The sequence below is a fragment of the Battus philenor genome, unplaced genomic scaffold (genome assembly GCF_028537555.1).
Source record: "Battus philenor isolate CCGP_79_NKW_IND1 unplaced genomic scaffold, ilBatPhil1.0.hap1 SCAF_30, whole genome shotgun sequence".
NCBI classification, from domain to species: domain Eukaryota; kingdom Metazoa; phylum Arthropoda; class Insecta; order Lepidoptera; family Papilionidae; genus Battus; species Battus philenor.
In genome coordinates, this window is record NW_027181694.1 from 1,692,352 (window position 1) to 1,713,225 (window position 20,874).

The 20,874-nt window shown below is 35.4% G+C and overlaps 1 protein-coding gene across 3 annotated transcripts in view; it reads right to left on the reverse strand.

The window, feature by feature from the left end:
- Positions 1-20,874, reverse strand: part of LOC137927377 (myoneurin-like) — a 60,743-nt gene that overhangs the window by 14,741 nt on the left and 25,128 nt on the right. The window contains exons 6-11 of one of the 3 annotated variants that reach the window (XM_068771175.1): positions 17,842-17,889; positions 14,490-14,651; positions 5,769-5,860; positions 3,549-3,633; positions 1,973-2,050; positions 374-465 (exon numbers count right to left, since the gene is read on the reverse strand). In XM_068771175.1, the coding sequence (XP_068627276.1) occupies positions 374-465; positions 1,973-2,050; positions 3,549-3,633; positions 5,769-5,860; positions 14,490-14,651; positions 17,842-17,889 (557 nt within the window). Of the gene's footprint in view, positions 1-373; positions 466-1,972; positions 2,051-3,548; positions 3,637-5,768; positions 5,861-14,489; positions 14,652-17,841; positions 17,890-20,874 lie in introns of all 3 variants that reach the window. The other 2 variants (XM_068771174.1, XM_068771176.1) reach the window with 2 other exon arrangements.

A 20,874-nucleotide genomic window follows, 5' to 3' on the forward strand; every position in this document is an offset into this window, starting at 1 on the left:
ATATATTTATATTATGGTTTAAATTGCATTGTATGTACCTAATAATTTCGAACGAAATTATTTTTTAAAAGATACGAGAGAGCACGAGAATATATCAATATCACTAATATATGAATTGTGGAGGTCACACATCCTGTATAAGGGTGCACGTTTACCGATATTTGTCTTAGCCGTTGATAAAAAAAGAGAGATCTAGAACGCGTTCTTGCTGCAGGAATTCGAAAGTTTACCTCGGACAACAGTTCCGAACAGTTAACATTGCCACCACGAATATTTTTAAGTGTAGTGGCGTCATTATTGTGGCGAATTTATTATCCATCATGTCACCCAAAATGGTGGACAATAAATTCCAGATGGTTCCATGTAACCTCACCTTGTCAATATTGGCGTACTTCTCGTGGATGTGCCGAAGTGCTCGGAGGTTCTCGTCGAGACTCAGCGAGTCCGACGCCTGGCTGGGTGACCCTGGAACACGGAACATGTTCATTAACAAAATTATGAAAGGATTGAGATGGTTCAAGTGGCAGTGGTAATGTAGCTGAACAGTTGGCCGCTAGGATTTTAAGGTTCTGGAATGGAGACCACATATCGATAGGGTGGAACAGCCTTACATCCCATTTACAAGGTGGACAGGTGACCTTTTCAAGGACGTTGAAAGCTTTTTAAAATGCTATGGGGGTAGGCAAGCTAGTTTTCAATTTGTACCTACAGTATATATCGATACTAGCTGATCCAAAAATAATGTTTTTAATTTACAAATAAAAAATAAGGGTTGATCGTAGAGGGGTGAAACTTTAGGTTTGTATGTATTTTTGTATTCTGTATCATAATAAAATAAAAGCAAAAATTTTCGTCAAAAAAATAAAAAAAATTTTAAGGGTGGACCACCCTTATCACCTAGGGGTATGGAAAATAGATAGTAGCCGATTCTCAGACCTACTGAATACGCATATTAAATTTGTTAAAAATCGGTCGAGCCGTTTCGGAGGAGTACGGTAACTAACATTGTGACATGGAAATTTTATATATTATATATAGCATTATAAACGAATGATCATTTTGATTTTAATAATTTGATTTGTTTTAATTTAAAATTTTGAATTTCAAACTAAAAAACGGAAGCTCTGAGATATGTTGTGAAACTTTATTATAAAAACATGCTCAGTGATGTGACGGATTTGTATTTTTATATAAATATAAATAATATATCAGAAGGAGGAATGATCAGAAAGCCGAACTTCACGACCTCTGTCTTCCTATATATTACTGTACGGAATCCAGTGGCGTAGCTATGGTATTTGGGGCCTGGGGCAGATTGGGGCTTGGTGCCCCCCCAAGAGTCTAAATAATTTCAAAATTCAGAACAGAATGTAGTTGATATATATTTTTTTGGTTCAAAATAATAATAAATATATACAAAATAACTAAAATTTAAAAACGAACATTCTTCGCTTTTTGGCCTGCAAAGTCTTTAATCACATTTTCAAAATGAATAGTGTCGACTAGTTCATGTTCTATTGACATTATTGCAAGATTATTTAATCTATTTATCATTAAATAATCTTGCAATAATGTAATAATTTATTATTTTGTCATTTAGGGCCCTTTTAAAAAACACTTTGTGTTTTGCGAATGAAAGGCTTATTAAACACTGTGTATATTATATTTTTGTAACCGTTTACTTTTTTTTAATGTTCATATTATTTAACAACTTTTTTAGCACAAAAATAGTAAAATTCGATATTCTTTTTATGTTATTTACTTTAAATAATGGTTTTCATTTTTCTTTTATTATTCATCATTCAAAAAAAAATAATTAAAAAAAATAATTTTCAACTTTGGTGCCCCCCCTGCTTGTGGTGCCTGGTGCGGCCGCCCCGCTCGCCACCCCCTAGCTACGCCACTGACGGAATCATTTGCTAACATATAACATAGTGCAATGGGAATACATATTCCTTTAGCCACTACTCACCCAGATCCGGTTCATCGTCGCTATCCAATGTAATGGGTTCCGTGGTAGAAGGCATCAGGTTACTTCGTACACGGATCTCTGGAAATATAAATTAATTCATTTATTATCTGTTCCCCCTTCGCTTTTTTTATCCTGCACTACCTTTAATAGATGTAATTTCTAAGTAAGAAAAGGACAAATATATAGCCACTTCCGCACATGCATTCTCTCTTCACTTGAGTGGTTTGGCGGTGGCGGTTGTGTAATTCGCATTGTTTGCCGCATACGCATTTATCAGCGGGCTGGCGGGCGGTGCACTTTGTTGCACGACTGCCACTGCATGTGCGGAAGTGGCTAAATATTGGTCCTTTTCTTACTTAGGATGGACTTCCGCAAGGTAACGCCTGATTCCATTAAATAATAAAATTAAAAAAGATATAATTTCATTAAATACATTATTTGTAAGTTTTAACATCCTGGTGTTTCGATTTATCGCAGCGCATATCTAAAGCGTGGTACAGCGGTTTCGGTAGCACTATAACAACGACATAACTATATAAATTGCTCGTCTGAAATGGCAGTAGAAACATCGCTCGTGCAGCCAATTGGCAGTTGGGTTCAAAATCTTTGAATATCGACCACGAGCCGGTGGAGCCAGCGTGGTGAATCCCATCACTAAGTGGACTAAAGACATAGTCAAGGTGGTGATCTTTGGAGAAGGCCTATCCCTTACGGTGAACATCTATAGGCTGATGATGATAGCCTTGACATCACACGTCACGAAATTGTGACATTATGAATATAGACTGCATAATCCAAAATATACGTGACGTATAAATGTCATCATGCGCCGATAGATGGCGCTGCTCGTCGATTAGCTCTTAACCTTTTAAGTGCCATGAGGACCGCCGGCTACCTCACGATACCCAACAATAGGTACCGTGAGGGCCGCCGGCTACCTCACAATTTTTTATCTGTACATCTAAGGAATATTATTTTTTTCCGACCCTCCGAAAATTATTAATATTATTATATTAGCTTCATTAGGCACCTAGCAACTGGATCACGGAATGGTATACGATTTGCAGCATGTTTTAGAAGCGGTTACCATGGGTGCCAATGAGACCGTTTATTACATTAGAACATGTATATAGAAACCTTTCTTTGTATTGAATTCACAATTTATTCATATTTCAAGCTGGCTTTGAAAACCTATCGTGTTTTCTGTGTTACAATAACGTGACCCGCCGGCGACCTCATGGCACACCGAGTACTCTGTTGCCTTCAAGTGCCATGAAGTTCGCCGGCGGTCTCAGTACATAATGATATACATAATGTGTTATATTCATTCATAGAATATAAAGATCCCAAATTTTCACATAAGGAAAGCCAACACTTGATATTTCCATTTGACACCGGGGGAAGTCATGGCCAAAACAGCTTGGCAGTTAGAAGATTAATATCGTCATACAAAATTGTACTACACCTCACGCTATTTTTTCCTCCTCCCCCTCCCAACCTCACCGCATTTACCTAAGGCGCGGCACAGCGGTTTTGGTGGCACTATAAATAGTGTAGGCAGTAATAGAGTACTTACTGGGCTGTTGAGGTTGCTTCGGCGTTGACGGGTCAATCTTCCTCGGCCTCCCTCTCTTACCCTTAACTCTTTCACCAGATGAAGTCTGCTGGAACATCAAACATCATATATTACAATCACAAAACTTTAAGATCGCTAATAGGTCAGAAAAATATCAATTTACTCATTATTTAAAGTGGCAGATGAAATAAATTTGATATAGTATATCATATATCTAGTATTTATCGATCTATTATATATGAAACTAGATAAGATTGAACCCTCTTATAATGGAATCATTCAATTTTAAGCTACCAACGTACAGAAAATAGCCCACAAAAAACTCAGACGTGGTCTTTTTCTGGTCACTTGTACAATATTTGTAATACAGTAGTTAAAGTAATTAATTCCCAAGCTATATTATCACTTAATAATCCTTCACACTGTAACAGGATTTTTACACAGTTATCCACAAAAAAGTTACTAAATTGTGAATAATAAGTCCAACTCTATCACGCTCTAGGTCAAGAGCGCACCTGCACCAGTTTGAGTACAGACGCACCGGGACACAAGTACAGGCGCACTCGAACACGAGTTCGCCCGCACTTTATCGCGCTATCACACATTGGTTCACAAGTGCAAATGCACTGGATGACGTACTTTCACAGATGGAATAGGAACACAGATAATATAAAGCTCCTGTGGGCAATTTAAAAAGACGTCAATGAACGTTTTCTATATTTAAAATTAGATCATATAAGAAAACATACAGAGGGAATGATGTGGTCTGTGTAGGTTATTCCAATGTTTGTTAAATATATGTCACCTTATATTTTAAATAAATATATAAGGTATATATGTTTGTTTTGACTTATTAACAGATCTATGACATTTATAATCGGAACAGGGGGTAGACAAAACTTTAGGGCGAAAAGAAATCAATTCTAAGCTATGTTGAATGGAAAAAAATTGTATATCATTTTTGTCAGAACACTAGTTTCGTTAAGCGTCAATAGATGGCGCTAGTAGTTTACCCGCATAAGCGTATAAAAGGCGCACCGCGCGGTAGAATCGACATTAACAAAGAAGACTTGAATATTTAATGGAATAATAAATAAAATATTTAATGGGTCACTCTGTTTGGCACTAATCGGTGTAACATAACTCCTGAAGATGCCCCGTGGAGGGGTGAAACACGTGTTGAGTAATTTGGCGGTGGCGGTTGTGTGATTCGCATTGTTTGCCGCATACGCATTTATCAGCGGGCTGGCGGGCGGTGCATTTGTTGCACGGCTACCACTGCATGTGCGGAAGTGGCTAAATATTCGTCCTTTTCTTTCTTACTAAAGAAGACTTGACAACGACACGACATATATTTTACAATAACGAACTAGTTTCCATTTTTCTTTTTAAGTAATTAGTTAAGATATTATTTATGCGCTATAATTTAAAACAGTAAATAGTGACAGATATGATAAATACCAAAAATAAACTCGTAACGAGTAAATTTCTTATTCAGTTAAATCCTTTACTTGACTGTGCGTACCCATATATAATAAAGTTCCACTAGATATCTCACACCTTCTTTTTCACAGTTTTAAATCTAAAATTAAAAGAATATTATTAAATAAATCTTATTATAGCATTCGTTAGTTTATATATGATCTAAATGTGTGAAACTTGTTTTGTTGACATATTTACATGTTTGATATTATAATGTACAAATCAAACATTAACCCTTAAATGCATAACGATGTAAAACTGCAACATACCACTTAAACGTAAAATGAGTACTACACTTAAGAATAAATGCATGTTGCATATCTGCAACATAAGTTATTTTTTAAAGTAAATATAAAAAATATTATATACATTTTTTTTTCTATTTTTTCCAGCATTTCATTGTATTTATTTATTTAACAGTTTATTGTACACAATAAAAACACTAAAGTAACAATACAAATATAACTGACACAACAGGCACTACTTATTTCTAACCAGAAATTTCTTCCAGTAGGCCTACGGAAGGAGATTCATAAAAAGTAAGGCAGACACAACGTGCACAATAATTAAATTGAAATATTTACAATAGATACGACTGTACTTATTTGCAAGATAATTTTTTTTAATAGTATAAATAAATGTCGTGCATTTAAGGGTTAAATTTCATTTATGCTTACTACTTCTGTTAAAATAACCTACGACTTCTACTCTACTTGAATGAAGGTGTTCAAAACCCACCAGGTCATTCTTCTTCGTGCTTGGCGTCCGCTTAGTGTACTTGCGCTTGACACGAGGAGTTGTGTCTCCGGCTGATGATGAGGCGGCCGAGTCTGCAAGCAGTCAATTTTTATCACCCACCATACTTCTACCACTAGGCACATACACGCCCTGGTTATGAACCCCAAGGTAATATTCAATAGTCATTGGCCTTTTCAAATATCGCTACGATTTGAACAATAAATAATGTTGCAATATAAAATAAATTACTAGAATTAAAAAGTCCCTGTCCCACACGAGATAGGGGAACGAGAGGTCCCCAACAGCGGAGACATTTAAAAAATATATATATATATATATATATATATATATATCGCCACGATCGATCTTGTTAGATCCAATGACTTGGACTTAACTGTCGTCGTTTCACTTAGTGGCCTGAGAAGCCTTCGGCCCCAACAGCCTTCGGGGAATAGACCCCGCCCGCTGCCATTTCAGACAAGCCGTTCTATATTTTTTTTCTTATAATTTCTCTAATTAACAATATTACATACTAATGCAATGATAAATAAATATTACTTATTACGATTTGAATAGCAGGCAATCCACAACATGCACTAGGTCCCTCCCTGATAGGCGGAAAAGAAACCATGAAAGAATTCCTCAGTTATTGCAAAAGAATTATACAATATGCAATAGAAAAAATAAAAGTTAGGCATCAACAAACAAAAACAAAAACAAAAGAGATATGTAAAAATAAATAATATTAAACTGTGATAAAGATAAAGATAAAAATGTGATACAACAAAACTAGAAATTAAGAAAATGTAAAATGAAAAGAGGATGAAAGAATGGTAAAACAGAGCAAAAGGGAAAGAAAGCAGAATTGTGGTATAAAAGAACAGAATGAAAGATTATGTGAAGAATGAAACAGAAGAGAATGAAAATAAAATAATTAAGTGAATAAATTAAATGCTAATAGAGTCCCTATCCCACCATAAATAGGAGTACGAGAGGCCCCCAATAGCGGGGGTCATAAAAAAAAACATGCACTAGGTTAAAAAACTTATTTATGCGTGTGTATATATACATAAAAATAAATGTGTGTGTGTCTATGCTGCACGCTCGGAACGCGTGTATGTGTACTTATTCTGTTACTGTGTGTTTTTATTTTGGTTAAATTTTAAGAAAGTCCATAAAGACTAGACTATCAGAACATAGTAAAAACACGAAAATGTATATTTATTTTTGTGTGCGTGTGTGTGTGCGTGTATATAATCTGTTACCTAATGTTTCTTTTGGTTAAATTTTTAGATGCTCCATAAGGACTAGATTATCAGAACATACTAAAACCAGGAAAATGTACTTGTATTTATTTTTTTATATTACAATACCCGGCGATAAATATTGCACATCGACCGATTAGTCGATTGTCCCTTTCCAAAGGTCGATGTGCAATATTTATTGCCGGGTACTGTATATTATGTTTTTTTATTTACACTTTATTGTACACCACAGATAACTAAAAAAATTAAACAACTGATATGGAAAAACAAGACGCGGTCTTTCGTTCGAGGCGATCTCTACCAGACAACGTTCATTTTGTTTTGCAAAAGACTTTATTTAATAATAAACTACTTATTATTCGCATATATTTTCTATCTCCCTTCCCCACATAATATTTACTTATCACCTCTTTCACTCACCGCATGACGTCAGCTGCAAACTTCTTTTATATCGAAAATAAACCTCACCTCTACAAAATACTATTAAAAAGCATCGCTATTGTTTTATAAAAGGCAAAAAAACTACGCAATAAACGCAAATACGCAATCGAAGCAAAAAAGTTTACATACAAAATACAATAAATTACTATACATATATATTGTAACGTTGCAAGTTAACGTCCCATAAATCTTAGTTAAAATTTTAACCAAAAAAATATTATCACGAGAAACGTCTCATAAATCGCAATACAGCAAAAAATTGTTCAACCCTTAGCGGGTAACGGTACGTCTCAAGTGGCGTGGGGTCGAGAGAGCATGCTATTGGTTTAACGGATCTTTGTTTTTATAACAAAAATTCCAATGCGCCCGCGCAACAGCACACAGAGTTTACACCAGTGCTCGGGGAGAAGGATCCAGGCCTCGGTCGCGTTCACTAGCTAGGTGTCGTCTCACGCACCGACGCACACTCTTTGTGTCGGTTGCGTTCACCAGCTACGTGTCTTCACACGCGCCGGGGCCAATTAGAATTTACGTTATAAATTCACGCCTTGGTCCTAATCATTCTCCGGGCATCATTTAGTTCACGCCACAATCTTTACATCGCTTCGCACCCCAAAGGGGCAAGTGTTGAACAAATGTTATAAAGACATTAATATTAAGTAGCATTTATCTATAAGTTAGAGCTCAATATTTTGTCTGTGTCCATAGTTCCATCATTATGTATTCATTATTACTTTTTAATTTGTTTAATTGTTTATCTTTTCTATTTTTATTTTACATGCTTTACATTTTGTAACTCCGTTCTGACAGTAATCAATCACATCAACTGCTTTCGGTTTCTGTCCTTCCTTCATCGCAAGCCATCTCCGGGTTTACTGTCAGCGGAGCAAAATGTACATGTACTTATATATGTATATCATAACTGTGACATTTATGCACAGGTGCAAAGTTTACACTGCGACTTTTATGCTGCGACTTTTACACTGTAAGTTTTACACTGCAAGTTTTATGCTGCAAGTTTTATGCTGCAAGTTTTATGCTGCAAATTTTACACTGCAAGTTTTATGCTGCAAGTTTTATGCTGCAAGTTTTATGCTGCAAGTTTTATGCTGCAAATTTTACACTGCAAGTTTTATGCTGCAAGTTTTATGCTGCAAGTTTTATGCTGCAAGTTTTATGCTGCAAGTTTTACACTGCAAGTTTTATGCTGCAAGTTTTATGCTGCAAGTTTTATGCTGCAAGTTTTATGCTGCAAGTTTTACACTGCAAGTTTTATGCTGCAAGTTTTATGCTGCAAGTTTTATGCTGCAAGTTTTATGCTGCAAGTTTTATGCTGCAAGTTTTATGCTGCAAGTTTTACACTGCAAGTTTTATGCTGCAAGTTTTATGCTGCAAGTTTTATGCTGCAAGTTTTATGCTGCAAGTTTTACACTGCAAGTTTTATGCTGCAAGTTTTATGCTGCAAGTTTTACACTGCAAGTTTTATGCTGCAAGTTTTACACTGCAAGTTTTATGCTGCAAGTTTTATGCTGCAAGTTTTATGCTGCAAGTTTTATGCTGCAAGTTTTATGCTGCAAGTTTTATGCTGCAAGTTTTATGCTGCAAGTTTTATGCTGCAAGTTTTATGCTGCAAGTTTTATGCTGCAAGTTTTACACTGCAAGTTTTATGCTGCAAGTTTTACACTGCAAGTTTTATGCTGCAAGTTTTATGCTGCAAGTTTTATGCTGCAAGTTTTATGCTGCAAGTTTTATGCTGCAAGTTTTATGCTGCAAGTTTTATGCTGCAAGTTTTATGCTGCAAGTTTTACACTGCAAGTTTTATGCTGCAAGTTTTATGCTGCAAGTTTTATGCTGCAAGTTTTATGCTGCAAGTTTTATGCTGCAAGTTTTACACTGCAAATTTTATGCTGCAAGTTTTATGCTGCAAGTTTTATGCTGCAAGTTTTATGCTGCAAGTTTTATGCTGCAAGTTTTATGCTGCAAGTTTTATGCTGCAAGTTTTATGCTGCAAGTTTTATGCTGCAAGTTTTATGCTGCAAGTTTTATGCTGTAAGTTTTATGCTGCAAGTTTTATGCTGCAAGTTTTATGCTGCAAGTTTTATGCTGCAAGTTTTACACTGCAAGTTTTATGCTGCAAGTTTTATGCTGCAAGTTTTATGCTGCAAGTTTTACACTGCAAGTTTTATGCTGCAAGTTTTATGCTGCAAGTTTTATGCTGCAAGTTTTATGCTGCAAGTTTTATGCTGCAAGTTTTATGCTGCAAGTTTTACACTGCAAGTATTACACTGTTGAAATTATATCACCGTGCACCGGAACCGACACATACTGCAACCTACCGGCGCTCCCTGCTTTCGACTTGCTGCCGCTTGACCAGTCCTGGGAGATCGTGCAGCTGCCTACCACCACCATCAGGGGAGTACCGAACTGCGGTGCAAAATTAGACCAGGCCTTCTGCCCACTACCCTTAATTAATTAAATAAATACATATTTTTCTTTGTGTGCTTTTTTTGTTGCCAACATTTACTACCCATTTAATTAAATATTTTTACTTTTTCATAACGGCACAATATATACACACAGATATATGTATGTATGTGTATATATATATATACATGGTGATTGATTATAGATGTAAAAGTGATGTAATTTAATTGTGAATGTATTGTTGACAACCATAAAACATTTACATCTATTTCTAAACATCCCTTATAAACTGATCACAATGAAATATGTTACATTAATTTTTTTTTATTGCGGCAGGACTGTAACTGGCAACACAAAGTACGTACACAGGTTGATTGGTTACAGGTGTAAACATCTGCAAAAAAGCCGTAAAGCTTTTATAAATAATCATACTGTATATAAGGCGATAATTTTGAAATATGTTACATTAATTTTTTTTATTGCGGCAGGACTGTAACTGGCAACACAAAGTACGTACACAGGTTGATTGGTTACAGGTGTAAACATCTGCAAAAAAGCCGTAAAGCTTTTATAAATAATCATACTGTATATAAGGCGATAATTTTGAAATATGTTACATTAATTTTTTTTATTGCGGCAGGACTGTAACTGGCAACACAAAGTACGTACACAGGTTGATTGGTTACAGGTGTAAACATCTGCAAAAAAGCCGTAAAGCTTTTATAAATAATCATACTGTATATAAGGCGATAATTTTGAAATATGTTACATTAATTTTTTTTTATTGCGGCAGGACTGTAACTAGCAACACAAAGTACGTACACAGGTTGATTGGTTACAGGTGTAAACATCTGCAAAAAAGCCGTAAAGCTTTTATAAATAATCATACTGTATATAAGGCGATAATTTTGAAATATGTTACATTAATTTTTTTTCTATTTTAATACGATAGGACTATACCTTCTTAGCAATACAAAGCAGTAAACAATATTTAGTTTTATTATATATTAATGCTGTGATGTGGAAAAACGTTTATTGAATTATTAAAACAATTTGTGCGCGGAAAATGAATAATTCGCCTACGCGCGGTTGCGCATCGAACCATGGCTCAAATCCGACTCTCAGAACTCCAACGGCCGCGGGCGCACGTGCTGCGTCTTGGCTTCCTGCCAAGAGCAAGCGAGAGCGCGTATAGTGCACGCCGTGCGAGTGAGCGAGACGAACAAAAGGTTAAGCGTTGTGACGACGTCCGCGGGAACTTTCACATCTGGCGGCTTTTTTATATAGCAATATTATTACAATGCGAATTTTAAGATTTTTCTTAATATATTAACAATGTGTTTTTATTATATCTGAAACTATTTATATATAGGATGTACCATACATTAATTGACGGTAAATAAGCTATATCACCTACTTAAATCATCAAATAGATCATCTATTACATACTAAAGTGATCACAAAAAACCCAACTGAGTTCGCTGTGGTCACTGATAATGACGTGTTTGTAACCTTTACATCAACTGATATACTCCACAAGACATAAGCTTCCCAAAAATCGACACAAAAAAAAACAGATAGACATAGCTGTTTTTGCTAAATGTCATAAATTCAAATAATAGATGGCGCGCATGTATAATTAAAAGATATACATCATCCGGCGATAATTATGGCACATCGACTTTTGTAACACTCGGCTAATTTTGGCTTCGTAGACCGTTGTCTCTAACAAATGACTTGTTCCATGTCGGGGATCCGCCTCCTCTTTCTTTTTTAGGTTTTGGGGGGAGGGGGGTATCTTTCGCATGTTCAAGATACCCAGCTACCCATTAAAACCCCTCCAGTGATCGCCCACTGCGCCATGTCAGCGATCACCACGAGATTTTCCTCGGGCTTTACTATTTTAGATAGCCCGTCCCAGGGTATGCGTAGTCCACGCTACCATTGAATCTCTCATGGTGCTATAGCTATGGGTCAAGACCAGATCGACCCATAGTCGGCCACAGTAACTTTTTATGGTTACCCTCCTTCTGTGGTGACAGGGTTTTGTTGGATTTCTATCCACCACCATCCCCCCCCCCCTCCGTAGACTTCTTGCCCTGCCTGTTTACCCTCAGTACTATGCTAAAGACACCTTCCGGGAAGCTGTGCCTACCCCGGCCTCCTTGCTTAACCACTCCGCGTTGCTGTCCCTTCTCGGGTTTACATTGGATGGTGATGGCCCCTACCTTCAATGTCGGCGAACCCGATGTCTTTTTTGTCACCTCTTACGACAGACATGGAACACCTTAACCCTATTCTAGTTACTTCTTCTTCTTGAAGTGCCTCTCCAACTAGTGGAGGTTGGCTATCAGCTTCCTGCTCTCTTCCTTATTTTTGGTTCTGCGTAATAGCTCAGCAGCGCTGGCGATTCCGGTCCACTCTCTAATGTTACGAAGAATTCTAGTTACTACATATACTAAACTAATCTAACTTCTCCCACTTCCACTTACCCTCTATATCTTAACCCAAATATTTAACCCTTTCGCTACCAGCGCCGGAGTTATCTGGCATCCGCCTTGTAATATAAGCTTATGTAGATCCTTGTTTTAAGATTTATCACAACCAAATAAATTACTAAGAATTATCCTAACTTATATTTTTAATTTATACACAAGTAAAATATTTAAATATGTAACACAAATGAGAAAATTCTAACATCAGCCTACCGCCATACAATGTGCAATTCGCGACGCGCTGCTGAGTTCAGTAGCGTCACTTCGGCGGAACGTACTGCAGTAAGGAAAGGGTTAAAAACTCCAAACCTATATATCACTTAAAACAATACTAAACAAACTATACATCTCGAATCGACATATCTAGACAACCGACTGCATAACATAACTGCGCGCTACAAAACTAGGAACGTTCATATTTTTATATAATGTACTAGCTGATCCCGCAAACGTTGTTTTGCAAAAATAATTAAAGTTTATAAATAACAAATAAAAAATAAGGGTTAATCGTAGAGGGGTGAAAATTTAGGGTTGTATGCATTTTTGTATGCTGTATTATAATAAAAGAAAAAAAAACTAAAAAAATTGTCTAAAAAATAAAAAAAAATTTAGGGGTGGACCACCCTAAACACTTAGGGGTTATGGAAAATAGATAGCAGCCGATTCTCAGACTTACTGAATACGCATATAAAATTTGGTAAAAATCGGTCACGCCGTTTCGGAGGAGTTCAAGTTCGAACACCGTGACACGAGAATTTTATATATTAGATATACTTTTCTCTGTCGCACGCATCTTCCGTCGCTCTCGCACAAACGACGCTTGTGATTGGTTGTAAAGTAATGGTTGTGATTGGTTGAATAAATAAATTCAGTTCTAGGATTCGTCAAAGTATTTTTAAGAATTTGTCTAAATATAGGATCACGAAAAATAACATTCAGTATGAGACAGTCAATCTCCTACATTAAATACGGATGTAAAAATTAAAAAAAAATACTTCATACATAACGACATGCAGGTAGATAACTAAAAACTAATAAAATCGATAAAATATAATAACAGACATGCTCCAACACTACTCTCTCACACAAAACCGGTACTATATACGACGGGTCAAAACAACACTAGGAATTACATGCCGCATCCATCCCTCTCCATCTGTATAGCAGTGAAAGAGACAGAAAATCTGATTTCCCAAAGGAATTTTTTATTTTTCGTCTATATTTTATCTATAAAAGCTATTCGAGGCACAGATCCTAAATAACTACTGTAATCAAGGATGTGGAGTTTCACGAGAGAGGATTAGGTCATGACTGGGAAGGGTTGTCACTCATATTCGAGTGTAAAAGGGTTGAACTTTAGATTGGCGGCAAATTTCTGTTCTATTGCATCCATGGATATTAAGTTCACCATTCGTAAGAAATTTTTATACAGGGTGTTACATGACACGCGTATCAAACGTGGTCCAGGAGTGGGAAACCTAAATACATTTCACTCCCTTCTATGTTTAGCAATTTTCAATGTTTCGACAGATTTTAGACAAAAGTCGTGGTCGTTATTTCTGTGAAATATTTTTATCTGTTAATAAAACTTGATAACTAATTACTTTTCAACGAAAAAATCCGACAGATGCCATAGCTACCTTTTCTGATCAAAGCCTGCTTTAAACCCTCTATCCTGAAAAATTATATCATAAAGGGGAACATTTTTTCATGATCATTTACACGATGACATTTTATAATACAAAAAAATCACTAAAATACATTAAACTAGTATAAAACAACAGATGCGCGTTTAATATACAGAATGAGTAAGAAAGAGACACGGACATTTTTAAAATTTTGGTATTGCTGATTCCGCGTATTTAAAATAGATGACGCTGCGAGCGCTTAGACCTTATTTTAAGTAACTAAGCTCGAAGATTTTCGTAAAGATGGTGATGATGATCACCGGGCTCTTAGTACGCTTTGATAGATGAGACCAGAAGGAGAATTTCAAATAAAGGAGTGGAGAGGATTTGAGGGGGGGGAGGGGGATAAAAGCGGGAGATCAAACAAGACAGCCAACTACTCGTGCAGGGTGACTCCGGGCTCTTTACCTTTCCTCTTTACAAACTTGACGGCCCTCCGAACTAGGACTTTCTTGTCCCCGACCTTCCTTAGGGCGGTTAGCTTGGGCGGCTGCTTGCGTTTGCCCTTCACTTGAGCCTTACGCGACGATCGACTCACTCCCAAGCTCGCACTCTTCACCATCGGGTTGCCTGCTCGTGGGATTCATCGGATAGTAAAATATATCAAAGTGGGAAAGCATACACTTCACTGTTGGGCGCAGACCTTTCATATATCTACCCATGACATACACAGATCTAACAAACTTGTTCAATCGTAGGACTGTTCGTTATAGAATCCCCCCTCCCCTCCTAAATACAATATCAACTGTCCACCTCTCACAGTTCACAAATTAAAAATATTAGTACGAATGCTTAAAACAATCCCATATTAAGAAGAAAGAATAGAATGAAATATTATGTGAAGAATGAAAGTAGAGAATGAAAATAAAAAATTATGTGAAAAAATTAAATTGCCAATAAAGACCCTGTCCCACCTAAGATGTATGTAAAATATATGTATGTAAAAATGTACCTAGCTACCTAAGAGTAATAAGATGATGGAAGGAAGGCAATAAAAGCAAGAAGGAATGAAGGAACAAAATGAAAGATATTGTGAAGGAAATGAGGTAAGAATAAAAGAAATTGAGAAGTATGACAGTGAGTGAAGAATAAAGATGAAAAATCAGAAAAACTTATTTGTAAACAAAGACCCTGATCCCAACTAATTAGGGGTACGAGAGGCCCCCAATAGCGGAGGCCATAAACAAAAAAACAATCCCATATTAAGAAGCAACATTCAGAGAAATAACTATGTAAAATGTATTAAGTTCATATAAAAGTATAAAACATACTCACCCATACATATATTCATACCCATCCATACATATGTAACCCATACGTACATACAATCCCATACATATACACCTTTAAAATTTTCATATCAAAAACCTATCATCCTGTACTATAATAAAACAGTGTTTACTTACTACTAATTTTATTTTAAATCTCTTTTGAATCCAAAAAATTAAATAAAATATAAGAGAACCATAAAAATATTTGAAAGTCGTCGATAGCATTGCACTGGTATATGCTGGTGCATGACCTGCCCAGATCAATGGCAGAGAGCTAAGGTGCTTTAATGTGACGTCACAGCACTCCAGAACTTCAATGTTCAGGCTACATCAGACCTCTTCCTTCTTACTCTAGACGTGCAGGTCCACTATTGTCGAACCAATTTCATATTAATTTTTATATGACACGATAAATTTTAAATTTATATTTAACGTAAAAATTATATAAAAAGACCGGATAAGAAAGATACGTAAATCCAAACCTTCGCTGGTCTAAGAGAAATATTAAACAAAACTAACTGGGAGATGGTTGTATGGCCATAGCGTGATTTCTCATAACGTGCATGGTCATTGTGTGTACCGGCCATAATTTGTATGATCATTATTTATACATGGTTTTATATGCATGTTCATAATTTGTATGGTCATTATTTAAATGGTTTTATATGCATGGTCATTATTTGTATGGTTTTATATGCATAGTCATAATTTGTATGGTTTTATATGCATGGTCATTATTTGTATAGTTTTTTTTACATGATCATTATTTGTATGGTGATTATGTGCATGGTTATCATTTGTATAGGCGTAATGTGCATGATTATAATGTATATGGTTATAACGTACATGCTCATAATTCGTATAGTTTTTACGTGTATGGCCATAATGTATATGGTCATAATTAGTATCGTCATAATGTGCACGGTCATTATTTGTATGATTATAATGTACAAGATCATAATTTATATGGTCATTAATTGCATGGTCACATAAAAATATGTATGGATCACCACTGAAATAAAAGGAACGTATAACTTTGTTGATGTTGTTGAGACGAAAATTTACACTGCGCGTTAGTTTGAACAGCGGTAATGTCCTCTATGTAATTTTGTAATAAAAATACATTTGTACGTATTTTTAATATACACGTGTGTACGTGTTATACTTATTACTTACTTACACTTTGACACTAACGGAACGAACGCATCTATATATATAATATAAATAATTTATATAACACACACTATAATATATAACTTAACAGAACATTTATAACTATTTGGATAAAGAGAAAGTTTTATACCTATCGGCGGATCTGTAAAATAATCTAAATTAATAAAAATAACTTTTAATATATTCTTTATCTTCTTTTCAGCCGATAAACGCCAGCTGCAAAGTATGCCTTAAGTATTATATATATATATATAATACTTAACAACAGACGGCTTGATTTTTGTCTAACTCACCGCGTTCTGCGTGTTATATAGTTAAACAGATATCTAGAAGGTAATGTAGATATGTGTTTTAACGGAATGGGCAGAGATAAAAACATGTATATATATATATATATATATATATATATATATATATATATATATATGTTTTTATAGACACGCCCACTTCATGGCAATATGCCACCCCAAAAATCGCCACGGTGACCTTTCTTTCGCTGCCCGCATCTAGCATATCCCCGCTACCTATGTCATCCACCTAGTGGGGGTCCGACCCCCCACCTACCGGGTCATAGTCATTCAGACGAGCAATTCTTCGATCTACATAGATTCTTCACCAGATAAAAATAATAAAACCCACCAAAAGCAACATTCTAAATCTTGAGGAATTAAAAATCCAAACACATTTACGGTTAAGTAAAAAACCAGTTATATTTACAATTGTTAGTTTAAATATATACAGTAATACCCCACTTTACCCGACCCCGTTATACGCGGTTTCACTATAACGCGAATTGCAAATTCCGCGCTCAAATGCCTCGAATTACGCGAAAGAGTGCATATAAATATAATGTAGTCATCAACTTCTCTATGGTGTCTTGACCATCTGTCAAACAATTAAAAACAGTGTTGGGTGTTATGAACGTATTTTACAAGAACGTAAAACGTTACCCAAAAGACAATAGATGTATTTTTCAGTAAAAAATGAGAGTATGTATTGCATAAAGTGTTCCTAGAATTAAAGTGATTGATTAAAATGATTTGTATTTTTTTGTAATAATTTTTGACTATGTTTAATCATAAACCTCGTTATACGCGAATTTCGGTTAACGCGATTTTTTTTGGAACGTATCCCTCGCGTAAAGCGGGGTATTACTGTATATATGTTATTATTAATAAAATAGCAACAAAAACATTTGCTGTACAATTTGTTCGTGTTTATTGCAAGCTTGCACAGCTGCGCGTGGGCACGAAGCGATACACATCCGAGTGGTTGTAGTGAAAATACAAAATAAAAAAATAAAAAAAACATCTCACCTCCCGTCCGCCTTCTATATTCCCGCTTTGCTTTCTTCTCTAACGCTTCTGCAGGAGGAAAATAAAAAAGAAAAATAAATAAAATGGGAGGGTAGACGGATAAAATTTAATAACTTAAAATGTTGAAGTTGAAAATTAATTGAATAAATCAAGGTGAAAATAAATAAAAGGGAAACGAATGTAAAATTGAAGTCATTTAAACAAAATTGTAAGTAAAAATTAAATAAAAATGGCGATTTTGAATACTTGCTACAGGCTACATATATTTTAATTGACAAAGATCCTCAACCAATATCATTCCTGCAAGACAATAAGAAAGGGGGTATCCTGGTACATACATACATACATATATATATAAAGTTGATTTATGGGACACCTGTCTTTGTGGTAGGGTTAAGAAATAAACATTAAAATAAATAAATGATTAAGGAATACAAACATCCTGTATCTTGTAATACTTATCTCTAATTCTTAATCTCGTAACTAAGATAATTATACCAAACTTTGGCTTTGTGTCAAAGTTTCATATATTCAATCGTAATTCAATTTATGACTATAATTTCTACTAAATATAATTAAATCTCCTTATAAAAATAATTCTCACATTTAAATCATCCCTCCAAAAGCATTATTCCTAAAACTACATTCATATTCTTTCATCAATTCAATTATTCTTAAAATTAAATTTGTTTCCCCACAAACCAAATAATCCTTAACATATAAATCCTCCATCAAAAGCAATTATTTAAACTAAAAAAATACATAAAATCAATTATTTAAAGTATAAGCAAAACTCCCCCACAAAAGCAATTATTCCTAAAACTACATTCAATCTCTCTATAAAAGCATTGATTCCTTATACTTTTCCTAAACCTTTTAATCCTACCTCCATCATTCGTAAACCTTCATTAAGATACCCCCCCTCCCTATAAAAGCAATTATTCCTAAAACTACATTCAATCTCTCTATAAAAGCATTGATTCCTTATACTTTTCCTAAACCTTTTAATCCTACCTCCATCATTCGTAAACCTTCATTAAGATACCCCCCCTCCCTATAAAAGCAATTATTCCTAAAACTACATTCAATCTCTCTATAAAAGCATTGATTCCTTATACTTTTCCTAAACCTTTTAATCCTACCTCCATCATTCGTAAACCTTCATTAAGATACCCCCCCCCCCTCCCTATAAAAGCAATTATTCCTAAAACTACATTTAAATCATACCCCCTACAAAAGGTATCGTTTGTTACCCTACTTTTAAATCTCCTCACAAAAACAACAATTATTCCTAAAACTTCATTCAAATATCTTCACAATAGCATCTATTTCTAAAACTATATTTAAAATATCCCTCACACAAAATTAATTATTCATAAAATTTCATTTAAATCTCTCCACGATAGCAATTTTTCAGAAAATTAAAATCCCTTACATCAAAGATTAAATCCCTACAAAAAAGGATTATTTCTAATACTATATTTAAATCTGCTCCAGTTTTTTGTTGTTTTCTGCTCAGTTTCTTCAAATTTCATTCAACCCCCCCAAACAAAAGGTATTAAACCTCAACTTACTTTCAACTATTCAACTATTCGAGTGTTATAAGTGATTTAATGGAGTCAGACGTTACCTTGCGGAAGTCTATCCTAAGTAAGAAAAGGACCAATATTTAGCCACTTCCGCACATGCAGAGGTAGTCGTGCAACAAAGTGAACCGCCCGCCAGCCCGCTGATAAATGCGTATGCGGCAAACAATGCGAATTACACAACTGCCACCGTAAAAATCACTCAACACGTGTTTCACCCCTCCACGGGGCATCTTCAGGAGTTATGTTACACCGATTAGTGCCAAACACAGAGTGAGGCACGACTACCACTGCATGTTTGGAAGTGGCTAAATATTGGACCTTTTCTTATTTGTTATAAGTGAGACTGTCTCTAGAATCTGCAAGACATAATATGCATACTTCTCAGGATTACTTTTAGGTACTCGATAACAGCATTAAACATACTTTTTGCTTCCTCCTCTGCTACCAAGGGGGAGGAAAAGGAGGATGGGTATCGATCAATGAAACGAAATTACCTATCAAACTTACATTGTTAATAAAACAAGAGTGTTCTTGTATAATAAAATTGTTAAAGCAATGTTCATGTGACAAATAACAGATTTGTTGCTAAAAATTGTAAAATTGAAACTAAGAGAGTTACTATCCAATTTCTTGTCAGTTTTTTTTGTATATGGAGAAAATTGAGATCAATAACACATATGTATATATATACATACATATATACATATGTATATATATGTACATATACACATAAATATATAACATTATACGGGGTGTCTGGTGGGAGATATGTTCATAAATACGAATATTAAGTCAAAAGGCGCGACGGTAGGGTGTTGCTGTTGAAATCACTATTTTTTATGAAAAAATTTTAGTGAAAATGTATTGGAGAGTTTTCGCACTGTAAATTCCACTTTTTGGAACGAGGCTCATTATCACTTCGATGGCCACGTCATCCAGAGAAAATTCCGTTACTGGTCTCCAAGAAGCCGAAACCCATATTTGGACCCAATATTTTCAAAAATTCTAAGTCAGGCTACAAATGTCAATTTGTCGAACCTCTGAGCACATTCCTACAGTAGGTTTCGCCTACACACACAACGAGACCTTCCACGAATTTGCTTTGGGAAGCATCCCCCCCCTCACCCCCCCCCCAATACTAAGTCGTATTTGCTTCGGGAAGCATCCTCCCTCATCCCCCCTCCCAAATACTAAGTCGCTTCAAGGATAGGATATGAGGATAGGCTATCCTGTGGCCAAGGTCACCCTTTTAACTCCAATGATTTTTTTATGGGAGCTCAGGACATTGTGTGCTTTGCTTTTTGTGTGCTCGTGGAAAGATCTCTGCATAAAACACTCTTTATAAAACTAAAACCGAATTTCTATTCTTTCGTTAAATGTCTTAAAACTATTTATTTGTATACATAAACATACCATCATACACCCTGTACATATATATATTGAC